This window comes from Hirundo rustica, chromosome 20 (genome assembly GCF_015227805.2).
Source record: "Hirundo rustica isolate bHirRus1 chromosome 20, bHirRus1.pri.v3, whole genome shotgun sequence".
Taxonomy (NCBI): domain Eukaryota; kingdom Metazoa; phylum Chordata; class Aves; order Passeriformes; family Hirundinidae; genus Hirundo; species Hirundo rustica.
In genome coordinates, this window is record NC_053469.1 from 3,820,298 (window position 1) to 3,839,980 (window position 19,683).

The 19,683-nt window shown below is 59.8% G+C and overlaps 1 protein-coding gene across 1 annotated transcript in view; it reads left to right on the forward strand.

Moving 5' to 3' along the window:
- The first annotated feature begins 2,549 nt into the window (after positions 1-2,549).
- The window catches only part of RALGDS (ral guanine nucleotide dissociation stimulator), a 56,447-nt gene continuing 39,313 nt past the window's right edge, over positions 2,550-19,683 (forward strand). The window contains exon 1 of the mRNA XM_040083152.1: positions 2,550-2,647. Within this exon, the coding sequence (XP_039939086.1) occupies positions 2,630-2,647 (18 nt within the window). The 5' untranslated portion in view covers positions 2,550-2,629. The remainder of the gene's footprint in view (positions 2,648-19,683) is intronic.

A 19,683-nucleotide genomic window follows, 5' to 3' on the forward strand; every position in this document is an offset into this window, starting at 1 on the left:
GCCCTGGGGGACAGCGCTGTCTTACGTGTTCTTGTGCCAAAGGAATTCGCGCTTGGAAACGCAAGGAAATGCATGGAAACTGAATCACCCCGTGTAAATAAACCCTGGGGCTGTGATGGTGCTCTCAAGGTATTTCCCACTCGAGCCTTTAACCCAGCCTCAGATCAGCAGCTTGTTGCCTTCCCGAGGGCCCCTTTCTCCTTCCAGCCCTTTCTGCTCGCCTGGGACAGACTCATCATTCATTGTCCCTCTAATTTAAGCACCCATCTGACAGGCTGCTTCTTTCCTTCTCCCTGCTGCTGTCTCGCCCAGTGCTTCCACCCCACAAAGGGCAAATTTCTCTGTGCGCTGTGAAACAGAAACTTCCCGCACTGAACATGATTTGAGGTGGGGCCAGACTGTGCTCCTCTTGTTCTCCCCACTGAGAGGACAAGAATCATTTCCACTTAGCCAGATGAGGATTCTTTTCCACTCCAGTTTGGATTTCCCATAACCCTCCCATAGGTGATGTTCCCTGACAGTTTTGGCCAGAAACGTCATTTTGTGCCACACAGCACCAGTTTCCAAAGGACTGGCTTAAATCAGACTTTCTGTGGGTGAGCTCTGTGGCTGCGAGGCACGGAAATGAGATGATCTTTGAGCAGAGGGGGATGAGGAGGGGCAAGAACATCGGTTCCACATTCCCTGCACATAACCAGCTTGTGGAAAAGCCACGTGCTGAGGCAGCATGGTGGTGGGAAGGAGCTGGAGGGCTGGGAGCTCCCTGCCAGGGCTGCTGGGTTCATTCCCCTGCCCTTTGTCTCACCTGTTCAGCTCTTTGAGGGAAGGATTGTCTGTGTCTCTCGCTCTGTGTTTGCACAGGGCCTGGCCTGCGTCACTCAGGGAGGATTTGCTCCGATCTCAAAGGGCAGCTCTTAGCACCAAGGTTATTAATTTCTCACTTGAATCCCACCTGCTCTGCTTCACCTCCTGCCCCAGCAAGTCCCCGTGGGACCCCAGGGGTGACACACGCAGAGCAACAGCTGCTCTCCAGGTGGAGTGAGTGACAGTGACAGTGACAGGCTGTTCTGGGGACAGCAGGAGCTGGAGGAGTTGCAGGAGTGGGTTGGGTTGTACTTTACTCACGGTAAATCCCCAGCCCTGGAGTTCTGCTCCACACAATCAAACGATTTAGGGAGGCATCGCTACAAAAACACATCAGTAGAGTGACATTTGAGTGTCTGCCTGCCCACCAGACTCCCCCCTTTCTCCACGAGTGTTGCTGTACTGACGTGACTTTTCCTGTGCTATATTTAGGTTAAACACAGATCCACCAAATGTCGCTGTTTCGTGTAAAACTACTGTAGAACCTTAGGAGTAGAAAGGCAGTTTTAACCACAAATCCCCGCTGCTCTGTATGCCCACCTCATCCCCCTGCTCCCCCGAACCTTTAGCCAATTTAAAGCGAGCCAGATGAGAACAAATTACATTGAAAAAGCGCTTCATTCCGGTGCGGTTTTTAGTGAGCTTTGCCAGCAGCAAATTACACAGCTCCAGACCTTTTGAAGTGCGTGTTTTTCTCGCTGTTGAGCGCTGACACCGTTACTATAATTAGAATGATGTTGCTCTGTAGCAGCATCTAGTGCCAGAGCCCGAGCCCTGGCAGCACCTTTTGCTTTCCTGGCTGCGCTCCCCAGCCGGAGCTGCTGGTTCAGCTGGCCCGGGGCCGCGGAGGAGCGGGACGGGCAGGTGCCACGGGCCGTGCCTTGTCGCTCATTCCCGCTGTCACCCTGGAGAAAAAGGGGGCGGCTGCTGGGGCCGGCGCGGGGTGCTGGTGGCCAGGACCAGCAGCGCAGCGGCTGCGAGCACCGGGCCGTGCACTGACGCAGCTTTCTCCCGGCTCCTTCTTCTCCTGCCATCGCTGTAATGGCTCATGTCATCGGCCTCACGATGACAAACGGCGGGGAGACCGGAGCCGCTCTGTTTCCAGGGCAACCCCGCCGGTTCCGCGGCTCCCGCTCCGGCACACACCGTGCGCCCGCGGCTCCCCCCGTGCCCCGCTCCGCCGCCGCGCTGAGCGGAGATGAGCGGCCGGGGCTCGGGTCCCTGCCTCTCCTCCTGGAGGGGACAGCCCGAGGGTCCCTCAGCCACAGCCCCGAGTCCTTCTCCCGTTCGTACCCGCACTCAGCTCCCCGCCGAGAAGCTCCCCACGCACAGCGCCCGCTCCCCGGCGGGGTCTGCACCCTCTGGGCTGGGTCCTGCCACCCCACCCGTCACCCACCCCCGGGGGGAAAACACCCCCAAAAAGCGAAGGGGTGCCCCGGCTCCCCCTGGAGCGGTGCCCGTGCGGCACCAGAGCGGCGCCCACGGCCGCCCCCGGCTGCCGACGCGCACCCACCCTCCCGGGAGCGGGGCCGGGCGGAGCCGCGATTCTCGCCCTCCCTCCGGTAGCGGCGCCGCCCCGCTCCCGCCCCGCGCTCCGCTCTCCCGGCCGCGCTGGGCGCTCCGGCTCGGCGGGGGCGGCGGGGGCCCATGGCCGGCACGGAGCATCGCCCCCGGCCGCCGGGCAGCGCCCAGGGGCCCTGAGTGCGGCCCCGGCAGCGGCGGCCAGCGGCTCTGGGAGCGGCGCTGGGGCTATGAGCGGGGCACGATGATGATCGACACCCAGGTGAGTGCGCGGGGAGCCCGCAGGCTTTGTCCCCCCGAATTGCCCCGGTCCGGTGCGCTGCTGCCGGGCTCGGTGCCCTCCAGAACCCTCGTTAGACGGGGCTGGGGGCGGCCCACGCGTGTCCGCGGTGGGTGACTGATGGGTGCGCGGCGCCGGGGGGCTCTGCCGGGCGTCTGTAGCTGCAGGTGTCCGTCCCCCGCTGCCTGTTGGGGCCGGGCTCTCTGTAGGTGCCAGCAGCCCGAGCCCCTGGTCTGCAGCGGGGGCTTCAGCGGAGGAGAAGCGGCGGCTTTGCCCAGGGACTGGGGGGAAGTGGCTTTCAATTTTTTTCTTTCTTTTTTTTTTTTTTCTTTTTTCAAATTATATTTTATTTTTTTGCTTTCTGTTCGTGTAATGCTTAATGCGGCTGTGAGGAGAGGAGCTGGAGGATTGGGGAGGAAAGGGACACAGTTTGGGACGGGGTCTGAGGGCGCTGCGATGCTGCAGCAGGCGCTGCGCTGCGATGCTGCCGGCGGGCTGGCGCTGCTGCGTGCTGTGCCAAGCCAGGGCCAGCTCCCCTGGCACCGCTCAGCCCAAGTGGCATCAGCAGCTCCCTTGTCTCTGCCTGCTGCGTTTATGAGGCCGAAGAAGCTAAATCGAGCCGAAGCGGGCTAAAGCTCTGCGCTCCCAAACCCACTGGTGCTTTTGGGGTAGGGGAGGTTGAAGCAAAGGTCTGAAATTTTGGGGGCGGCACCAGAACATGACTCTGGGTTTGGTCCTGATGCTCCTCTGACTTTTGACTTTCTCTTCCTCTCCTGATGCTCCCCTCCTGACCCCGTCCCTGGGAAGGGGGGGCTGGCTGCTGCCCTCGTGGGGGTGCTGGGAAGGTGAGTGGGCAGCAGTGGCTCCTTGGAGACCAGGAATGAATAAAGGAAAGGGCTGATGCTGTGCTGGGGAAGTGGGCTGGGATCCATTTTTGGGCTGGAAAATGTGCATTCCAGAGCTGCCTCCTGCACCCCGTGAGTCTGTTTGGTTTGGGCCTCGTTCACCTTGGCCCAGCCCAATAAACAAAAGCTGGATGAGCTCTCCTGGGGGCACGTGTGGGGGGCAGGCCCCAGTGCCACACCAGTGGTGTGCTGGATGGTGCCCTTTGGAAAAGGGGATCGACAACCAAAATACTGGAGTTTGGGTCCTGACCCTGCCTAGGGTCAAGAACGAGAATTTTGTGTCATTATGGAGTAGAAGACTGATCTTGCTGGGAGATCCAGAAATTTAAGGCTGTAAGGTTGTCTAGAAAAAGATGCCCAGAGCTCAGGCTCCCAGGCTGGGGAATGCATGTGCCATCCTACGGAATGTTTTGCATCAAGGTCTCAGCTTTAGTCTTCCTGTCACTTTTTTTATGCTTGCCCCACTGTATGTATTTATTTATAGGTATATTTTGTATGGGTAAACTGAGGCACGTAGCGATAATTGTTCCAAGCCTGCGTGGGTGGAGAGCAGAGGTTTAAAGTCCTGGTTCTGCCTGCTGAAGGGGATGAGCCACTCTGCCTTTTAAGGGGTGCAATTCATTGAGGTCCCGTTGTTTGTGGCTACCACTTAAGAGGAATTTCCAGCTGCGCCCGCAGCCGCACCCTGCCAGTTCTGAGCGCTGTACAGCTTCATTTTTCATGCCTTGTAAATGTTCCTCTCCCTGGTTGCTAAGGGAAAGACCCACACAAACAACTGGTAAAACTGAGTGTTGCAAAGTAAATAAGCTGAGCAAACAAGGAGAAATTTTTTTTTTTTTTTTCATCTCTGAGTGCTGCAGGTGTGTTGTTCCAGGTGTCCTGACATGTGAAAGGTTCATGTGCAAGGGTGAATTTCGGCTTTTAAAACGGAAACCTGCTCTGGAGCTGGGTCACGAGGTGGCTTCCATCCTGATCCGAGCTCCCAGAGCTGCCGACTCATCCCCCCTCTCCCTTTCTGGCCGTTTGGGCTGGAGAAGGGAGCAGATGGCGGATGAGCAGTCTTGGGCTGGCTGGGGGCAGGACACAGGCTTTGGTTTTGTCTTTCCTTTCATCTGCTCCCAGTGTCTGAAGCGGCTCCAGTGGCTGGGAGTTGACTCTTGGTGTTGCTCTGCAGGGGCAGGGGGGCGAGTTGGCAACAAGTGACAGCGAGCAAGGGCCCAGCTGGCAGCAGGGGCTGGGAGGCAGCAGGTGGAGAGATGCAAAGTCCCTCCTCGGCGTGGCTCTGCCACTCCGTCTGGAGCTCCCACTGGCGCCCGGGTCTGTGTGCCTGGGCTGATCAGAGGATGCAGCGACTGCTGCAGGCTCCAGAATAAATCTCTGGGTTGTTGCAATGATGGAGCTGACATCCCCTAGCTCAGTGCATCTCTGAGCCAGTTTGCTCAGAGATGACTCTTGAAGTGAAGAAATGAGGGGATTTTCAGGATTTTGGTTCTTCTGGGCATTTTTGGGGCTGTGTTTTTCATCTCCTCATAGTGTTTTCAGTCTGTCATTCCCTAAATGGTGCCTGAGTGCTGGACCTGATGGGGGCAATCAGAGCCTCTGATCTCAGGTGGTGATCTTCAAAGCAATCTGCACTGTCCATCAGGATGGATTCCTCTTCTGATACCTTTCCCATTGCTATAGCAACCCGTCTGACGAGGATGCCAGCGCACTTTCCAGGCAGTGCGTGCAGGGAAACTGCTTCACCTGCCACCAAGCTGCCACCCCTCGTGGGGCAGGGCTGCTTAACTGCCAGCTGCACGTGGGTGCTGAGCCTGGAGGGGCAGAGGAGCTGCTGTCAGCTCCCTCGGGCTGACCCCTCTCTCCCAGGTGATCCCAGCACCTGGAGCTCCCCTGGGATATCTGGTGGGGGAGTGCACCGTGTCTAGTGCCAGGATCTGGGATTTCTCTCCCAAGGAGATGCTCAGGGTGGTGTGAAGGAGCTCGCCAAGTCTCAGTGAGTGTCAGGGGCTGTGTCCCTCTTCCCCCCTCCCCTTGCCTGTGGAAGATGGGTCTCAGCTCCAGGGTGTTGATAGAGAAGGAGAGGTTTTTCCTGCTTTGGCCGAGTGATCCCGTTCCCTGCTCCACGTCCTTCACACTCTGCAGTGACTACACGGGCTCCGGGGCGTTCTGCTCTGCCTCTCACCCTGCTCTCCTGTGTTTTCTGTGCAAACCAGAGGCCATCCAGCTGTGGGGCTGCCTTCCCGCTGTCGGCTCGGTGCTGGCCGGGGCTGTGCCGTGCTCGGGGGCACCGCCGGCCGTGTGACCCGGCGTGGGCCGGCCGGGGCTGCCCCGAGCGCAGCGGGGCCGCGCAGCAGATGGCACTGTTGTTTTCCCTATGAGTTATTGCCGCGGCTTCTCTTCCTCGGCGCTGGGAAGGGTCAGCGGTGACGGCAGCGGGAGCAGGGCCAGCGGCCGGCTCCCTGGGAAAGCCCAGCACGCCAAACCGGGCTCCGCTGTGACAAGCGGAGCTCGGTGTTCGGGCACCGCTCACCCAGGAGGAGCCGTGCCCGCGCTGAGTGACATGAGCCAGCTCCATCCTCGGAGATGCCGGGTCCAACCTCAGCGAGGCCGCGTCAATCACCGCGTCCTTCCTATAGAAAGAAACCCTTGATGTCCCGCTCCCTGCTGTGCTTGTCGCCGCTGTCAGCAGCCGAGCGCCGCCGCAGCTGTCCCCCAGCGCTCGGCGAGGAGCAGGAACGCGTGGCCTTTCCATCGGCTCTCGCATCAGGAGCGTTTTCCACGTGCCCGGGGCGCTGTGGCTGGGCTGTGACAGCCCTGGCCTTCAGGGGTGGCCGTGACAGCCGCTGGCAGCTGTTCGGGCGCTCCCGAACAAAATCCAGCCCTCCCGGCGCCGGCTGCCGCGGGGTGCGCTGGCGGAGACTCCAGATGTTGAGGGCTTTTCGTGGTGGGATCGCCCGGGCCCAGCCCGCGTCACCTGCGGAGGGGTTCGCCCGCCTGTGTTCCTCGAGGATTTGCGTTTTTAAGCGCCTGGATTTCCTGGGTGTCACGGCCGATGTTCCCTCTCTGCGCCGCCGTTCCTTGGCCGCGGCTCAAAGGCAGAGTTTGGAGACAGCAGCCGACGTCAGAGGCGGCTCGGTGCTGGCGGGATCACAGAGTTTCCGCTCCCTCGAGGCCCTGCAGTGCAGCGGGAGTTCATCCTCTGCGAGGATTTACAGCCCCCTCGGTGCTCCCGGGTTTGCTGCGGGCTCCGAGGGCTCCTGTGCTCGGAGCCGCCGAGCCTCTCATGCTCCCTGGAAGAGGTGCGGCTGGAATTCAGCGTCCTTCGCCACCCTGCCTGCGGAGAGGTTCCAAAGTTGGGGGAGAGGGGAAGCAGGGGGAAGAGAGGGGTGCAGTGGTGCCCTGATGGGTCAGGGAGGGTGGGGAAGCCTTTCCTCTCTCTGTCCTGCCCTGTGTGGCATCTGGAGAAAATCAGGAGCTTTAGACGTGGCGACAGAGCTCCGGGATGCCAGAACACGTCCCGGCATCCCAGATCAGGCCCCGCACTTCCCTGCAGGAAGAGAAAAGGAGGAGGAGAGAAGATGAGTGAGGTGTGGTGCAGACATTGCCGTGGGCTGCCCAGGGATCCCTGGAGGAGCACTCCAGGCTGTGCTGGGGGTGATGCCGTGCCCAGCACTCGGGATGTGACCGTGTGAGCTGGTGACACCCTGCCAGCCGTGTCCGGCTCTCACGGCTTTCTCGGGACATCCGCTGTCCCTTTTTATCTTTCCTCTCCCGCGCAGTCCCGCTCTGTTTCCGCTGCCCTGCCATAAACACGGGCTGGCGGCAGGAAGCAAACCCTGCGAGGCGCTGGAGGAGCCCGGCCGGCTCCGTGCGAGCCCTCAGCACGGAGCCGGGGAGGTCGAGGTCATCCCTCAGCGCAGCCAGGAGATCCCTTTGAAATCTCCAGCAGCCGCCCTGCCCTGCTCTTTTGGCCCCTTCTGGCTCCATCCCGCAGCGGATTTCCCACCGAGTGTTTCCTGCCTGTCCCTCCCGGCAGTGTCCCACACGAACTGAGCTCTTCACCTCCCCCGGGATGCGACACCGCCGCCGTGAATAACAACCACGGGCAGCCAGGGCGGCGTGGCAAGGTCCAGGGCAGGCAGGAACACCGCGGTCACGGGCACTGCTGCATGCCCTGAATTACAGGGAGCAGGAATATAGCCATGACCCTGAATTACAGGGAACAGGAATACAGCCATGACCCTGAATTACAGGCAACAGGACACAGCCACGGTCTTGAATTACAGGGAGCAGGACACAGCCATGGTCCTGAATTACAGGGAACAGGACCCAGCCATGACCCTGAATTACAGGGAACAGGACCCAGCCATGACCCTGAATTGCAGGGAGCCCTGGCTGCTCTCAGCCCCTCTCCGAGGAGTTTGGGGGCAGATCCATTGGTGGAATCTGCTGGCAGGGCACGGAGGAGGCTTCCCATGGTGGTGGTTGTGGTCGAGGTGTGCAAAAGTGTTTGCTGTGCACACGGGGAGAGGGCAGCTGGCCCAGGGCAGGAGCAGCTCAGGGATGAGCTCTGCCCGTGTGAAGGCTGGAGAAGCAGAGCTGTGTGTCCTTTCTTTCTTATCATCATCATCATCATAATTATTATTAGTAGTAGTAGTACTATACTTCAATAATTAAGCTCTTCTTATCCCAGCCCACAAGGTTTTTACCCTGGGAGAAGTCCCACGTCTTCTGCCCCAGGACCAGCAGGCCAAAGCGTGCACAAGTCTTCCCCTCATACAAACGAGGGCTTGTGGATGCTTTTTAAGGGTTTTTCTTGGCAGAGGTTGAAAGTCCCAGCAGGCTCCGAGCCCTCCCGCTCAGCATTTCCATGGTGACAGGAAGGCTCTTCTGGTGGCTGTGCCGTCCTCGGTGCCACCAAAATAACGAGGCTGGTGCCAGCCCTGCGCCTGGTGGGGGGGTTTGGGAGGCAGAGCCCGTGCCCAGGGCTGGGTTGGACATTCTCCTTCCCCAGGGCTCATGGAGGGCACCCCCATGGATTTTTTCCCCACTGGGATATGCCCAGAGGAGGACGGGGTTGTTGAGGTGACCGTGCCCAGCCTCCTGCGCTGTCCCTGCGTGTGTGGCACTGCTGGTGGTGCTGTGGCATCGCGTCCCCTGACAGAGAGCCCATCCCGTGCCTCTGCACCCGGAACCCACCAGGGAAATCAGCAGCCCCGGCGCTCCGCGGTGCTGTGTGCCTAGCTGAAGGCAGAGGAAGGGGAGATGGCTGATAAACGCTGCCACAGCCGGGGGAAGGCGCGATTCTGCTGCTGGCAAGGCGTTTGTGTCCCTGCTGCCGCAGCGCACCCCTCCTCCTCAGGCTGCCGATGTCCCCCGCTGCCTGTTCGGAGGGATCCCGCAGGGATTCGAGCCGGATGAGGCATCCAGCCCTGCTCTGCGCGGTGGAGCAGCTCCTGGTGTGGCACCTGTGACCCGCGGCTCGGCAGCGTTTGAGTTTATCCCATCCCTGTCCCTGTGGCTCAGCAGCGTTTGGGTTTATCCCATCCCTGTCCCTGTGGCTCAGCAGTGTTTGGGTTTATCCCATCCCTGAGTGCAGCTCAGCAGCGTTTGGGTTTATCCCATCCCTGTGGCTCAGCAGTGTTTGGGTTTATCCCATCCCTGTCCCTGTGTGTGGCTCAGCAGCGTTTGGATTTATCCCATCCCTGTCCCTGTGTGTGGCTCAGCAGCGTTTGGATTTATCCCATCCCTGTCCCTGTGTGTGGCTCAGCAGCGTTTGGGTTTATCCCATCCCTGTGGCTCAGCAGCATTTGGGTTTATCCCATCCCTGTTCCTGCGGCTCAGCAGCGTTTGGGTTTATCCCATCCCTGAGTGCAGCTCAGCAGCGTTTGGGTTTATCCCATCCCTGTCCCTGTGTGTGGCTCAGCAGCGTTTGGGTTTATCCCATCCCTGTCCCTGTGTGTGGCTCAGCAGCGTTTCCCTGCAGCTCAGCAGAGCCTGGAGGTTTCTCCCGCTCTCATGGAAATGCAGCACGGCTCTGGGTACCTGGGACTGGCTCAGAAATTGGGATTTTACATCCCCTGCGTGCTCGATTTATGGCTTTTCCCCCAACTCTGGCTGTCCATGCTAACTGGAGGGCTGCACTCTTGAAACGTTTTACAAATACGATTAAATGTATCCTTTCTCCTTAGAAAGCAGCAAGGAAATTCCCATTCTCCCAGGGAATGTTTATATGTTTTGGCCCGAGCTGTGTATGTTTCACTGTCAAACACCCAGAAGCAGGACCAGGTGCAGGGATATTTGTCAGCATTTCAGGGCCCAGCTGCTGTGAATTTGCCTGTGTGGGCACCGTGCAAAGTCTCCTGGCTCAGTGACCCGCAGCCAGAGCCCGTGTTTCGTGGTGGGATCCAAATTTTCCCTGAGCTGGCCACCTCTGACCCCTCCCTGGCCACTGTGGGTGTCCCAGCCCCGCTTTTGGGGCATTTACCCAGCATTTTCTGGGGCTGGCTGCTGCATGGGGTGGCTGTGACCGCTTATACAAGTTCCTTTTACACTCTTCCCGGTGCTCCTTGAAAGGGTGTTTAGTTAAGAGGATTATAAAGCTTTCCTGTCGTCAGGCAACAGAAATCGATGGTGGGCTCCTGGGAACGAGCCTGCTCCGATTTGCAGCGCAGCCACCGCTCGGGTGTGTGGCCAGGACTGCAGGGCTGCTCCAGGGGGGACGGGCTGACCCCTCCCTGCTTTCCCCACGCTGCTGGGGCCGCCTGGAAATAAAGGAAAAAAAGGATGTAAAGCTATTGGAAAGTGTCCAGAGAAAAGGGTAAAGGGTCTGGTGGGGCCATATGGGGAGTGGGTGAGGTAATTTGGTTTTTTGGCTGGAGAAAAGGAGATGGGGGGAGGCTCTTGGGTTCTGCACTTTCCTCACGAGGGACAGTCCAGGACTCTGATCTCTGTTCTCTGGTGAGCAGTGGCAGCACCCGAGGGAAGGGCTGGAGCTGTGTCAGGGAAGGGTTAGGATGGATTTTAGGGAAAGGTTAGGATGGATTTTAGCGGAAGGTTCCTTCCCCAGAGGGTGCTGGCACTGCCCAGGCTCGCCAGGGAATGGGCACGGCCCCGAGGCTGCCAGAACCCCAGGAGAGCTTGGACTCAGCTCTCAGAGATGCACAAGCTGGGGCTGTTGGGGTGTCTGGGCAGCACCAGGAGGTTGATTTGATGATCCTTGTGGGTCCCCCCCAGCCTGGGATAGTCTGTGACTCTCTGAAGTGCAGAGGCTGCTCACCACCAGCTCGTGTGAGTCTCACCAGCTGCAGGGATCCCGGCTGCAGCCGTGCCTGGCACCCCGCAGGCAGCCAGGATCCCGATGCAGCCCCGTGGTGCTGTCTGTCTGTCCCAAAGAGCTGCATCTTCCCCAGCTCCTGTGGCTGCTGCTGGGCTGGTGCACGGAACCCGGGAGTTTTCCCTTTCTCCAGTGAGAAATGATGGCTTGGCCTGAGAGCTGAGAGCGGGGAGCAGGTGCGATGCCCGGGGGGCTTTGCTCTCCTCTCTGCTGTCAGCAAACATCTGGAGACAGCAGGCTGGCAGGATGGGCTCATGAACTCGTGTAATGCAGAGGCAGCTCACAGCTGCTGTCCCCGACATGCAGTGGGCTCCCAGCCCCTCCCTGGTGGGCTGCACGTCTGCACTGCCCAGGGGCCAGGCCTGGAAAAGCCCAGGTCTAACCACAGCCCCCGCAGGGTCAGGGAAGGGCCTCAGTGCTCTCTGGACTGTCTCCACCAGAGCTGACAGCCTCGAGGTGTGCTCAGTCCCACCCTGCCTCGTCCCTGCCCTCCCGCAGGGGATTCCAGGCTGGAATGCCTCTCCCTGCCTGCCCCAGGGCCGTGTTCCCTGGAGAGCTCTGCACCGGCTCCCCTGGCAGCCAAGAAAGGCACTGGAACCCTTCGCTGTCAGACTGGAGGCTGCTGAGGGAAACTTCCAGAAAAATCAACCTGCTTCAGGAATCTGCCTGTGCAAAAAAGTGTTTCCCATCCCTTTGGCTGTTAGGAAGGGGACTGCACGTGGTGGAGACTTCTTTAATCCCTGGAGGCTGCAAAACAGGCGTGAAGAGGGAGGACTGGGAGAGCCTTTGGCTCGGGGTGTGGGGCTGGAAAGCTGCAGGCTGCCGAAGCTGTGTCTCTTATCTCTGGAGCCCGGGGTTTGCTGTCTGCCAGGGAGCAGCGGTGTGGATCTGCAGATAACCTCCTGGCCCTGGGTAATGTGGCTGAAAGCACGCGTGAGGAGCTGGGGCCGTGTTAAACATCACAACCAGAGCAAGCTCCGGGGCTGGGGAGACTGGAACCTCCTCCTTTGGGTTTGTTCAGGCTCCAGCCAAGCCCTGGAAAACGTGCTGAAGGGAACAGCCCCGAGTGCTGGGGGCTCGGCCAAGTGGGTGAATTCGGGGATGCCCCGTCCCTGGCGAAGGCTGCAGACCGTGCTGAGCTGGGCACCAGCCCTGGCTGCCTGCAGACGTGTGCCCGGAGAGATGCCCTGGCCCTGCTGCTGCCACGCACGGCTGCTGCTCCGGCCTGCTGGCAGGTGGAATAAATCCCATCGGTAACGCTGGGGATTGCCAGCACCCTCAGCTCTCCGTTCCTCCTGGCATCTTTCTCTGCCCCAGTGTTTGAGGAGGGAGGCACCAGCTGAGCCTCGCTGTCACCTGTGCTGTGCCCACCTGCTCCCTGCACGGTCAGTGTCCAGAGCTGGCCCTGGAGGGGACACGATGACCTTCAGGTGCTTATTCCTGTCCCCAGCCTGCCTGTGCTGCAGGCTCCCCTGCCAGGGGGTGTTTGGAGAAATGATGAGGCTTTTCCTTGTGTTTGGAGCTGCGGGGGACAGCGGTGGGCACGTGGCAGTTTGTGGCGTCGCCCTGAGGTGTGTGCCCAGCCTGGGAAGTCGGGCAGGCGTGCAGGAGTCCAGACAGCCCAGCAATCCAGGCACCAAAGGGGCGCGGGCCCGTGCCAGGGATTTCCCCGCAGGAGAGCCGCGCCCGGGGCTCCCCGGTGCGGGTGGGGTGGGGTGGGGACACCCCGGACGGCTGGGGTGGGGTGGGGACACCACGGCTGTGTCACTGAAAGGCCTTCATCTGGTGGGAAACCATTCCGGGGTGAACCAAGAACGGGTTCGAGGAGCGGCGCGGTCCCGTCCTGCTCCTTCCCTCCCGCAGCGGGGTGGAACGAGGGGCAGGGGGGAGTGGGGACCTGCCCGGGGACACCGGGTCCTCCCCCGCCGCGTGTGTGAGCGCTCCTGCAGTGGCTGTGCCGCGGTGGAAGGGCAGGAATCCCCTCCCGGAGCAGCTCTGCCCACCCGGGAGCTGCCGCAGGGGTGTTCCCATCCCGCGCTCCATCCCCACCTCCGCAGGAAGCGAGGCTGTGGAATCTCCATCAGCTGTTGCCATGACAGCCCCGAGCGCGGCTCCCTCCGCCGGCGACTGCTCGGTATTCCCGGCTCCCCTGGACTCACCCCGGGCGGGGCCGAGCCTGCGGGATCCCTGTTCCCCCGCCGGTGCCGGGAAGCGGTTTGGGAAGCGGAAAGGAGGCGGGTGTGGGGTAGCCGATGTTCCCTTTCCCAGCTGGGAGCGGTGATCCCGGCCCCCCGCGCATCCTCTCCAGCCCCAAGGAGCACGGCGGGTCCCGGTTGCTGCGGTGACAGTCTCCATGGAGACCGGGCCGGCACAGCCGCATCCCGGGCACCGCGGCAGGGGACGCCGTGGGGATGTGTCCCCTTCCCCACGGGGACACGCCGGCTCCCGGGGTGCGGGAAAATGGAAATCCCTCGAGTGGCGAGTGTGTGGAGGAATCCCAAGGAAAGTAATTGGTTTCCCCCCCCCACCCATCCTTTAATGCTTCTTGGCTTTCACTCCACGCTGGTAATTGCTGCTCTGCACCTATTAAAAGGCCGCCTCATGCTTCGCACGGGCTTGATTGTGAATTAATTTTGCATAGGCATCTATTCTGGGGAGCATGGGAATTTGTTCAGGACGCTGAATGCCAGACGGGCTTTCCAGAGGAGTGAGGTGCAGCCCAGGCTGTGCCCTTCTCTCAGGAGTGACTTTGAGGAAATGACAGTGGCTTCTCCAAATGAATGCCTGAAAACGAGGGTGCAGATTCAGATCAATGGGATTTATTCCCAGAACCAGTTTGGGACAAGACGGGTTGTGGGTGCTTCTGTATATCCCATTTGAAATCCCTCTTAGGTGTCGAGGTGGTTTTGATTTTCACTGGGAAAGAGGTGTCCTACCTGCTCATGGTCCATAGAAGTCCCACCAGGCTCCGTCTCCACGTCTGCCTCTCTAAATCTACCCACAGGCTTTCTGTAAACCGCACATTTCTCCAAAGAAATGCTGTTCGTTCGGGATTTCTGTGGTTTCGAAACCAGGTTTCCTCTTTCTATTACTGAGAAGTGTCAAAGGGGAAGAGCAGTTGGGATTTTCCATTTGCCATTTACTTGTCATAATGCTTTCTTTCCCCTTTGCCTTTCTATCAGCCTCACACAGTGAAAGCAAACCCGCAGGTTTTGTGTCATTTCTCTCAAGTACCGCGCTCCGGTGCAGGATTCTGTGATGTTTGGGCACAGAGTTGCAATTTCCTTTGAAAAACAAACTCGCCATTGTTATTCCCGGGGAGTTTCTTTCATTTGGTGGAGGTCTTTGATGCTTGACATCAAGCACTGGAATCAGTGTTCCTTAGGTGAGCCTTTGTGAGTCACTGAGTGTCAGGAATGCCCAGCGTCATGGGAGAGGTTGGTCACTGGTTTTTGGAGCATCCCAAACGCCCACGCCATTGCAGCAATGCTGGGTGCTAAGATCCTCCTGTGCATGAGTTTGTCCCTGAAATCTGCATGTGACTGTGCAGAGGTTCAGCCGTGGGGTGCTCAAAACGATGTTTTTGGAAGGTGACAGAGGCTGTTTGTGCCTTAAGGCATGGATGCACTTCCCGGTGCAGGAGCCGGTCTCTCCCTGGGGCAGCAGCAGAGCAGTAGGGAGCAGGATTCACCCAGCACAGGAACCGCAATGAATTTGCCCTGCAGTTGCTCTGTTCCTGCCAAGACTCTTACTGGAAAACAGTATTTTCCCAGTAATGGTTGCTAAGCACTGAGGTCTCATGATGGGCTTTATCTGCTCAGCTGGAGCCGCGACAACAAAACTCCAGTGCGAAATGAAACGGGGAAACATCAGCGGCCGTGCTGGGGCTTCTCTGGCCTCCAGAGGAACACCAGGAGGAGATTTCTCCTGCACCCTGGCCGGGCTGGCCCACGCTGCTCTGGGGCTCCAGCAGCACCTCGGTCCCGTGCCACTGGCTCCTCTCTTTTCCATGCACAGCGATGGTTTCGGCTGCTGTTGCCGGCAGATCCGGGATCGTGGCACGGTTTCCACTCACGTCAGCCAGACTGGAGGAGCAGGAGGATGAAGCTGTCATTTAAACATCTGCGTAGGATCATCCTGTCTGGGCTGGTTTGATGGCGGGGGATTCTTTGCTTTGTGCTTCTGCTGCAGATCTCCCAGCGGGGAAGGGTTCAAAGCCACCCTGCCGCTTCCTGCCGAGGGACGGCTCCGTTCCCTCCGTTCCCCGGTGACTGAGACGCGTGGCTGGGGACACTGGTGGGTGGACACGCATGAGCTGGCCCCAGCAGAGGAGGGGAAGGCCCCACACCATCTCTGGGGCTGTGTGAATGCCCTCAGCTTCTGGCTGGTTACCTTTGACCAAAGCATTCCATGCACAGCACTCCCCTGTCCCATCGATTCGCCGTGTCCCATTCCTGTGGGTTTGAGATGGTTCTCTGGAGCATCTCTCCTTTTGTCCAACCTCTGCTGCTTTGCCTGGTGTCCCTCCTGGGACTCTGCACTTGGAGTTTTGCTTTCCTTTGCAGCCGGCCTGTGTGGTTTGTGACTTTTCCAGGATTGTCGCTTTATGGCTGCTAGGTGGGAGGTCGCTGGGTTCTGGGGATCAGCAGAGCAGACCGAGCTCCTGTCAGAGGTGTGTGACAACCTCTGAGCCTGTCCCTTGAAGTCCAGGGGAGCCCCAGAACCCGGGGAACCAGCAGGTGATGGGATTCCAACACCTCCACACCACCTCTGCAACAATTCCCGTCCCCATGGTACAGATCAGCCACTGAACAGGATGACGAGTCCCTGGGAATGGTAGCCCTTGGAGACTCTGGCACTTGAGTGTGCAATCAGCGTTGTTCTCAGGATGTTTGGAAGCTGCAATCTCAGCTGACCAAGCCCAGCTTGTTACTGGAAAGTTGTTGTTGGAAAGCCGAGCTCTGCTGACCAGTTGTTGCAGGCAGGTGAGTAACCCGAGCTGGGGCTGAAGCAGAGGCTTCAATCACCTCTCCTGGAACCAGAGCCGTGGGCACTGCCTGCGCTGAGGGCAGGGTTTGGTGCTGGTGAAATGTGGGCACTACTCTGTGGGAACGCACTTTGCCTTGAGTCACCAAGGAGTCACAAAGAGCAGGACAGAGACTGCCCATGCCAGGGAGTTCCCAGGGCTGTGGCACTGCCTCTCTGCCGTGAAAAGAGTTGCCAAAATTCTGTCAGTCAGCAGCTGAGGCATGGCCCTGGAAACTGTGGATTGTCCAGCTGTGATCTCCCCTCTCTCCTCCCCTGCAAATCCATTCCTGGGGCTGCTGCCGTGCTGCCTTCTTGTCCTCGCTGCTGCTCATCTCAGCCATATGGTGGATGAAAAATCTGCCTAATTTCCAGTTAAAACTTAATTTATGGTGGGTTTATCCCTATTTGGTCCCGTTCCAGGCTTGCCCATTAGCTCCCATTCCTGCAGCATGTAAGGGCTGCTTTTCCCATCCTCTCATTTCCCCCGGGATCGATGGGCCAGACCCCGCTGCAGCCCCGCATCTGCCCCGGGCTGCTGGGGAGGGGCCCAGCTCCGGCTGCGAGTGGCAGGAGGGTCCGTGTGTGTGTGAGACCCCTCTAAGCCCGGCTCTTGGCTCTGCCTCCTGCGCGGATGAGTCAGCCCGGCGCTGGCCCGGCGCTGAGCGGGGCTGGCCAAGCCCGGCTTACCTAACGCCGCAGGAATGCCTGGCTCAGCGGGGCTCCTCGGCTCTGCTCCGACACCCGGGCGTGCTGCGAGCCGCGTTTGTGGCCCCGGGCAGCGGCTGCGTTTGGGAAAGCTGGGAAAAAGCTGCACAGTCCCGACCTTTGCCCTGCAAGGGACTCCTCAAAGTGAGACCCACAAAGCCACCCAGAAGCCCTGCCTGGAGTTGGGTCTGTTCATCCCGTTTGTGTCATCCCTGCCGGGCCCAGCATGAAGGGCAGCTGTAAGGACATGAACTCCTGTTTGTTTGAGGGCACTGGGGATTTTCGTTGGCATTGCACCCCGGTCCCTCCGTTTGGGTACGTAGCTGGCCCCAGTGTCCCCCCGCGCTGGGTGTGAATCGATGAACCCACCAAACTGCTCCTCTGCTGCTGCCCTGGCTGCAAAGAGACCCTGGCTGTCACCTCTGTCACTGAGCCTGGGCTCTGCAGCTGTTGAGGGTGAGGTGATGGCTCATGGGCTCGGCTCCAGGTTGTGTTATTGTTCTCACACACTCCTGTGTGTGAGAGCAGTGACATCCGTGTGATCTGTGTCTGCAGGTGCGTACTCGAGTTGCTCCATCTTGAGACTCCCACCCCGCTGCTGCTGTTGGTGAAAATCCTATAGGAAGGTGCTTTTTGTAGCAAAGCACCCGATTTTGTGCCGTGCTTCCTTTAGCGAAGCTCCAGTTGGGATTCACGGGTTCTCTGGTGGGAGAGGCAGCTGGGAATGCTCACCTGGGCAAAACCTTCCCTGCACGATTGTCCTGCAAATGAAGAGATCCTCAGCCCTGATGGGGCTGCATTCCCAGTGCCATGCTGCATTCCCAGTGCCATAAGGCTCCCGAGCACTCGTGGATGTGAATTATTTAAACCTCGCTGTGGTCCTTGGAGCACAGGGAGGCGTCGAGCCGAAACTGCCTCTGACAATGGAAAACAGGGATGGGAGAAGAGATGGGGAAGAAAGAGGGAGGCTCCAGCCCCGACCATTCATGCTCCCTCTGTTTCACACCCTCTCATCCTTCCAGCTCTGCCTGTTTGCCTGTCACAACAGCCAGAGGGAAAGGCCGTGGGCGCCGCAGACGCGGCTCGATCACAATCACAGACCAGCAGCAGGCAGGACCTGTTGTGCATCTCCAAGACAATGCGCGGGCTTGGCGAGTGCCACGCATGTCGATGAGGCTGGGGAGCTCCCGGCGGGGCCGAGCAGCGGCCGGAGCCGGCGCCGAGGTTACCCCGAGAGAAAGGAGAAGCTGGGGGCAGGCAGGGAGCCGGGGCAGGCTGGGCCGGGGCCGCTTCCCCAGCCCGGGGAGCGGCGGCCGCTGCTCACACACGCGCGCACACGGGCGCGCCGCCCGCACCCGCGCACGCTCAGCTCCCGGCGCAGCTCCTCGCCGCTCTTTGATTCGCGAGGGAGGAAATTAGACCTCGTAGGAGCGGCAGGAGCGGCGGGCTGTCGGCGAGATGCGCTGACAAAATTGGACGGGGGGGGAGAGAGAGAGAGAGAGAGACAGAGAGAGATCTCCGGTGGGCTGGACCCGCTCCTGGGAGAGGAGCGGCGGAGGAGAAGCGAGGAGGATGAGCAGCCCCTCCATCCCCGGGAAGATGGAGGCAAAACCTTTGTTCAACGTGCAGAAGGCTCTGGTGCAGCCCGTGCAGATGTGCATGTTGGATATCCCCCTGAGCGTGCAGGATGACGATGTGAGTAGAGGGCGAGGCAGCTGCCGGCCCGGGGCCGGCTCGGGGCCGCGCTGGGCGTGTGAGGGGCGCTGAGGTGCTGTGACCCCACCCCGGCACCGTGCGGGGTGGTGAACTTGTGGCAAAGTTGACGATGGCAGGAGCTGGCACCGCCTCCAGATGTGAGCGTTTCCTCTCTGAAGCGCCGTGTCCCGAGGCTGGCTGCGGCGCTTGCCAAACCCACGGCACCAAAACGAAAGGAGGGGTTTGGGATGGAGGGGGAGCGTCTCTGCGTGGAATGGGAGTCGTGTTGTGGCTCGATGCAGAAGGGAGTGTTTGCTGCTCCTGTCCGGGCTCTGCTGCCCTGGAGTGGGTGTGAAAACCTGCGAGGCAGCTCTGCCGGGTGTCACCACCCGTGGGCTTCTGTTGCAGCCGCAGGGTTTGCTTCACGGTGCAAAAATCGGTGTCGATTGCAGCATTGAGGCAGAGCTTTCCCAATGTGGGTCAGAGGACTCCTGCTGAGGGCTCCTCTTGCCACCCCAGCTCTGCCCCTGATGGAAATACACCCCCAATCTCACTGTGCATAGAGGAGCCGGGATAAAGCTCCTGGAGAACCCCAAATCAGGGGCCATGCTTTTTAGGGCGGGTGGGCGGTGAGCGGTGCGTGTCCCACCTGTGTAAGGGGTTTTTGGGTGTGATCCAGGTGCTGTTAACATTTGAGGCAAAACTCGCTTTGGTTTTTTGGAGCAGGGAAAGCCCAGCTCTTGCTGTGTGTGCTCGGGGCGGGCAGTGTCACTGCAGGAGCCTTAAATCTGGGTTTACTCCACGGCCATCGACTGATCTCTCACAATCACTGCTACCTTCTCTTCAGCGTGATCTGCGTGTTTAAGGAGGTGAAATGAGAGCACAAAAGGCAGCAGCTCCCTGCAGGGCGGTGTGTTGGAGCCCGGCACGGCTGGGGAGCCCCAGCCCAGCACCCTGAGTGTCCCTGCAGGGACAGGGGACTGGCAGGGAGCCTCCTATTTTTAGAAACACCCCGGGTGGGGGGGCTTTGCCAGCATCGACGGTGTTGCTGCACTAATGAGGATAATGAGGATACCTGTGACGGCCACTGCGGAGCTGCTGGGGTGTGCCGGGGGTGGGCAGCGCGCCCCGAAAGCGCAGGTGCCTCCTGCAGCATTCCTGGCAAGGAGGGAGGGAAGGAGGGAGGGCAGCAGGGCGGTGGGAGGCGGCTGGAGCGCGGGGAGAAGCGGTGCCTGGGTGCTTTATCCTCCTTCAGCTCGATTCCTGAGCAGCAGATTCCTCCAGGTTTACGGCAGGATCTCCATTCTTCCTGCTCAGCAGTGCAATCTGGGGCTGGATTTCCCTGC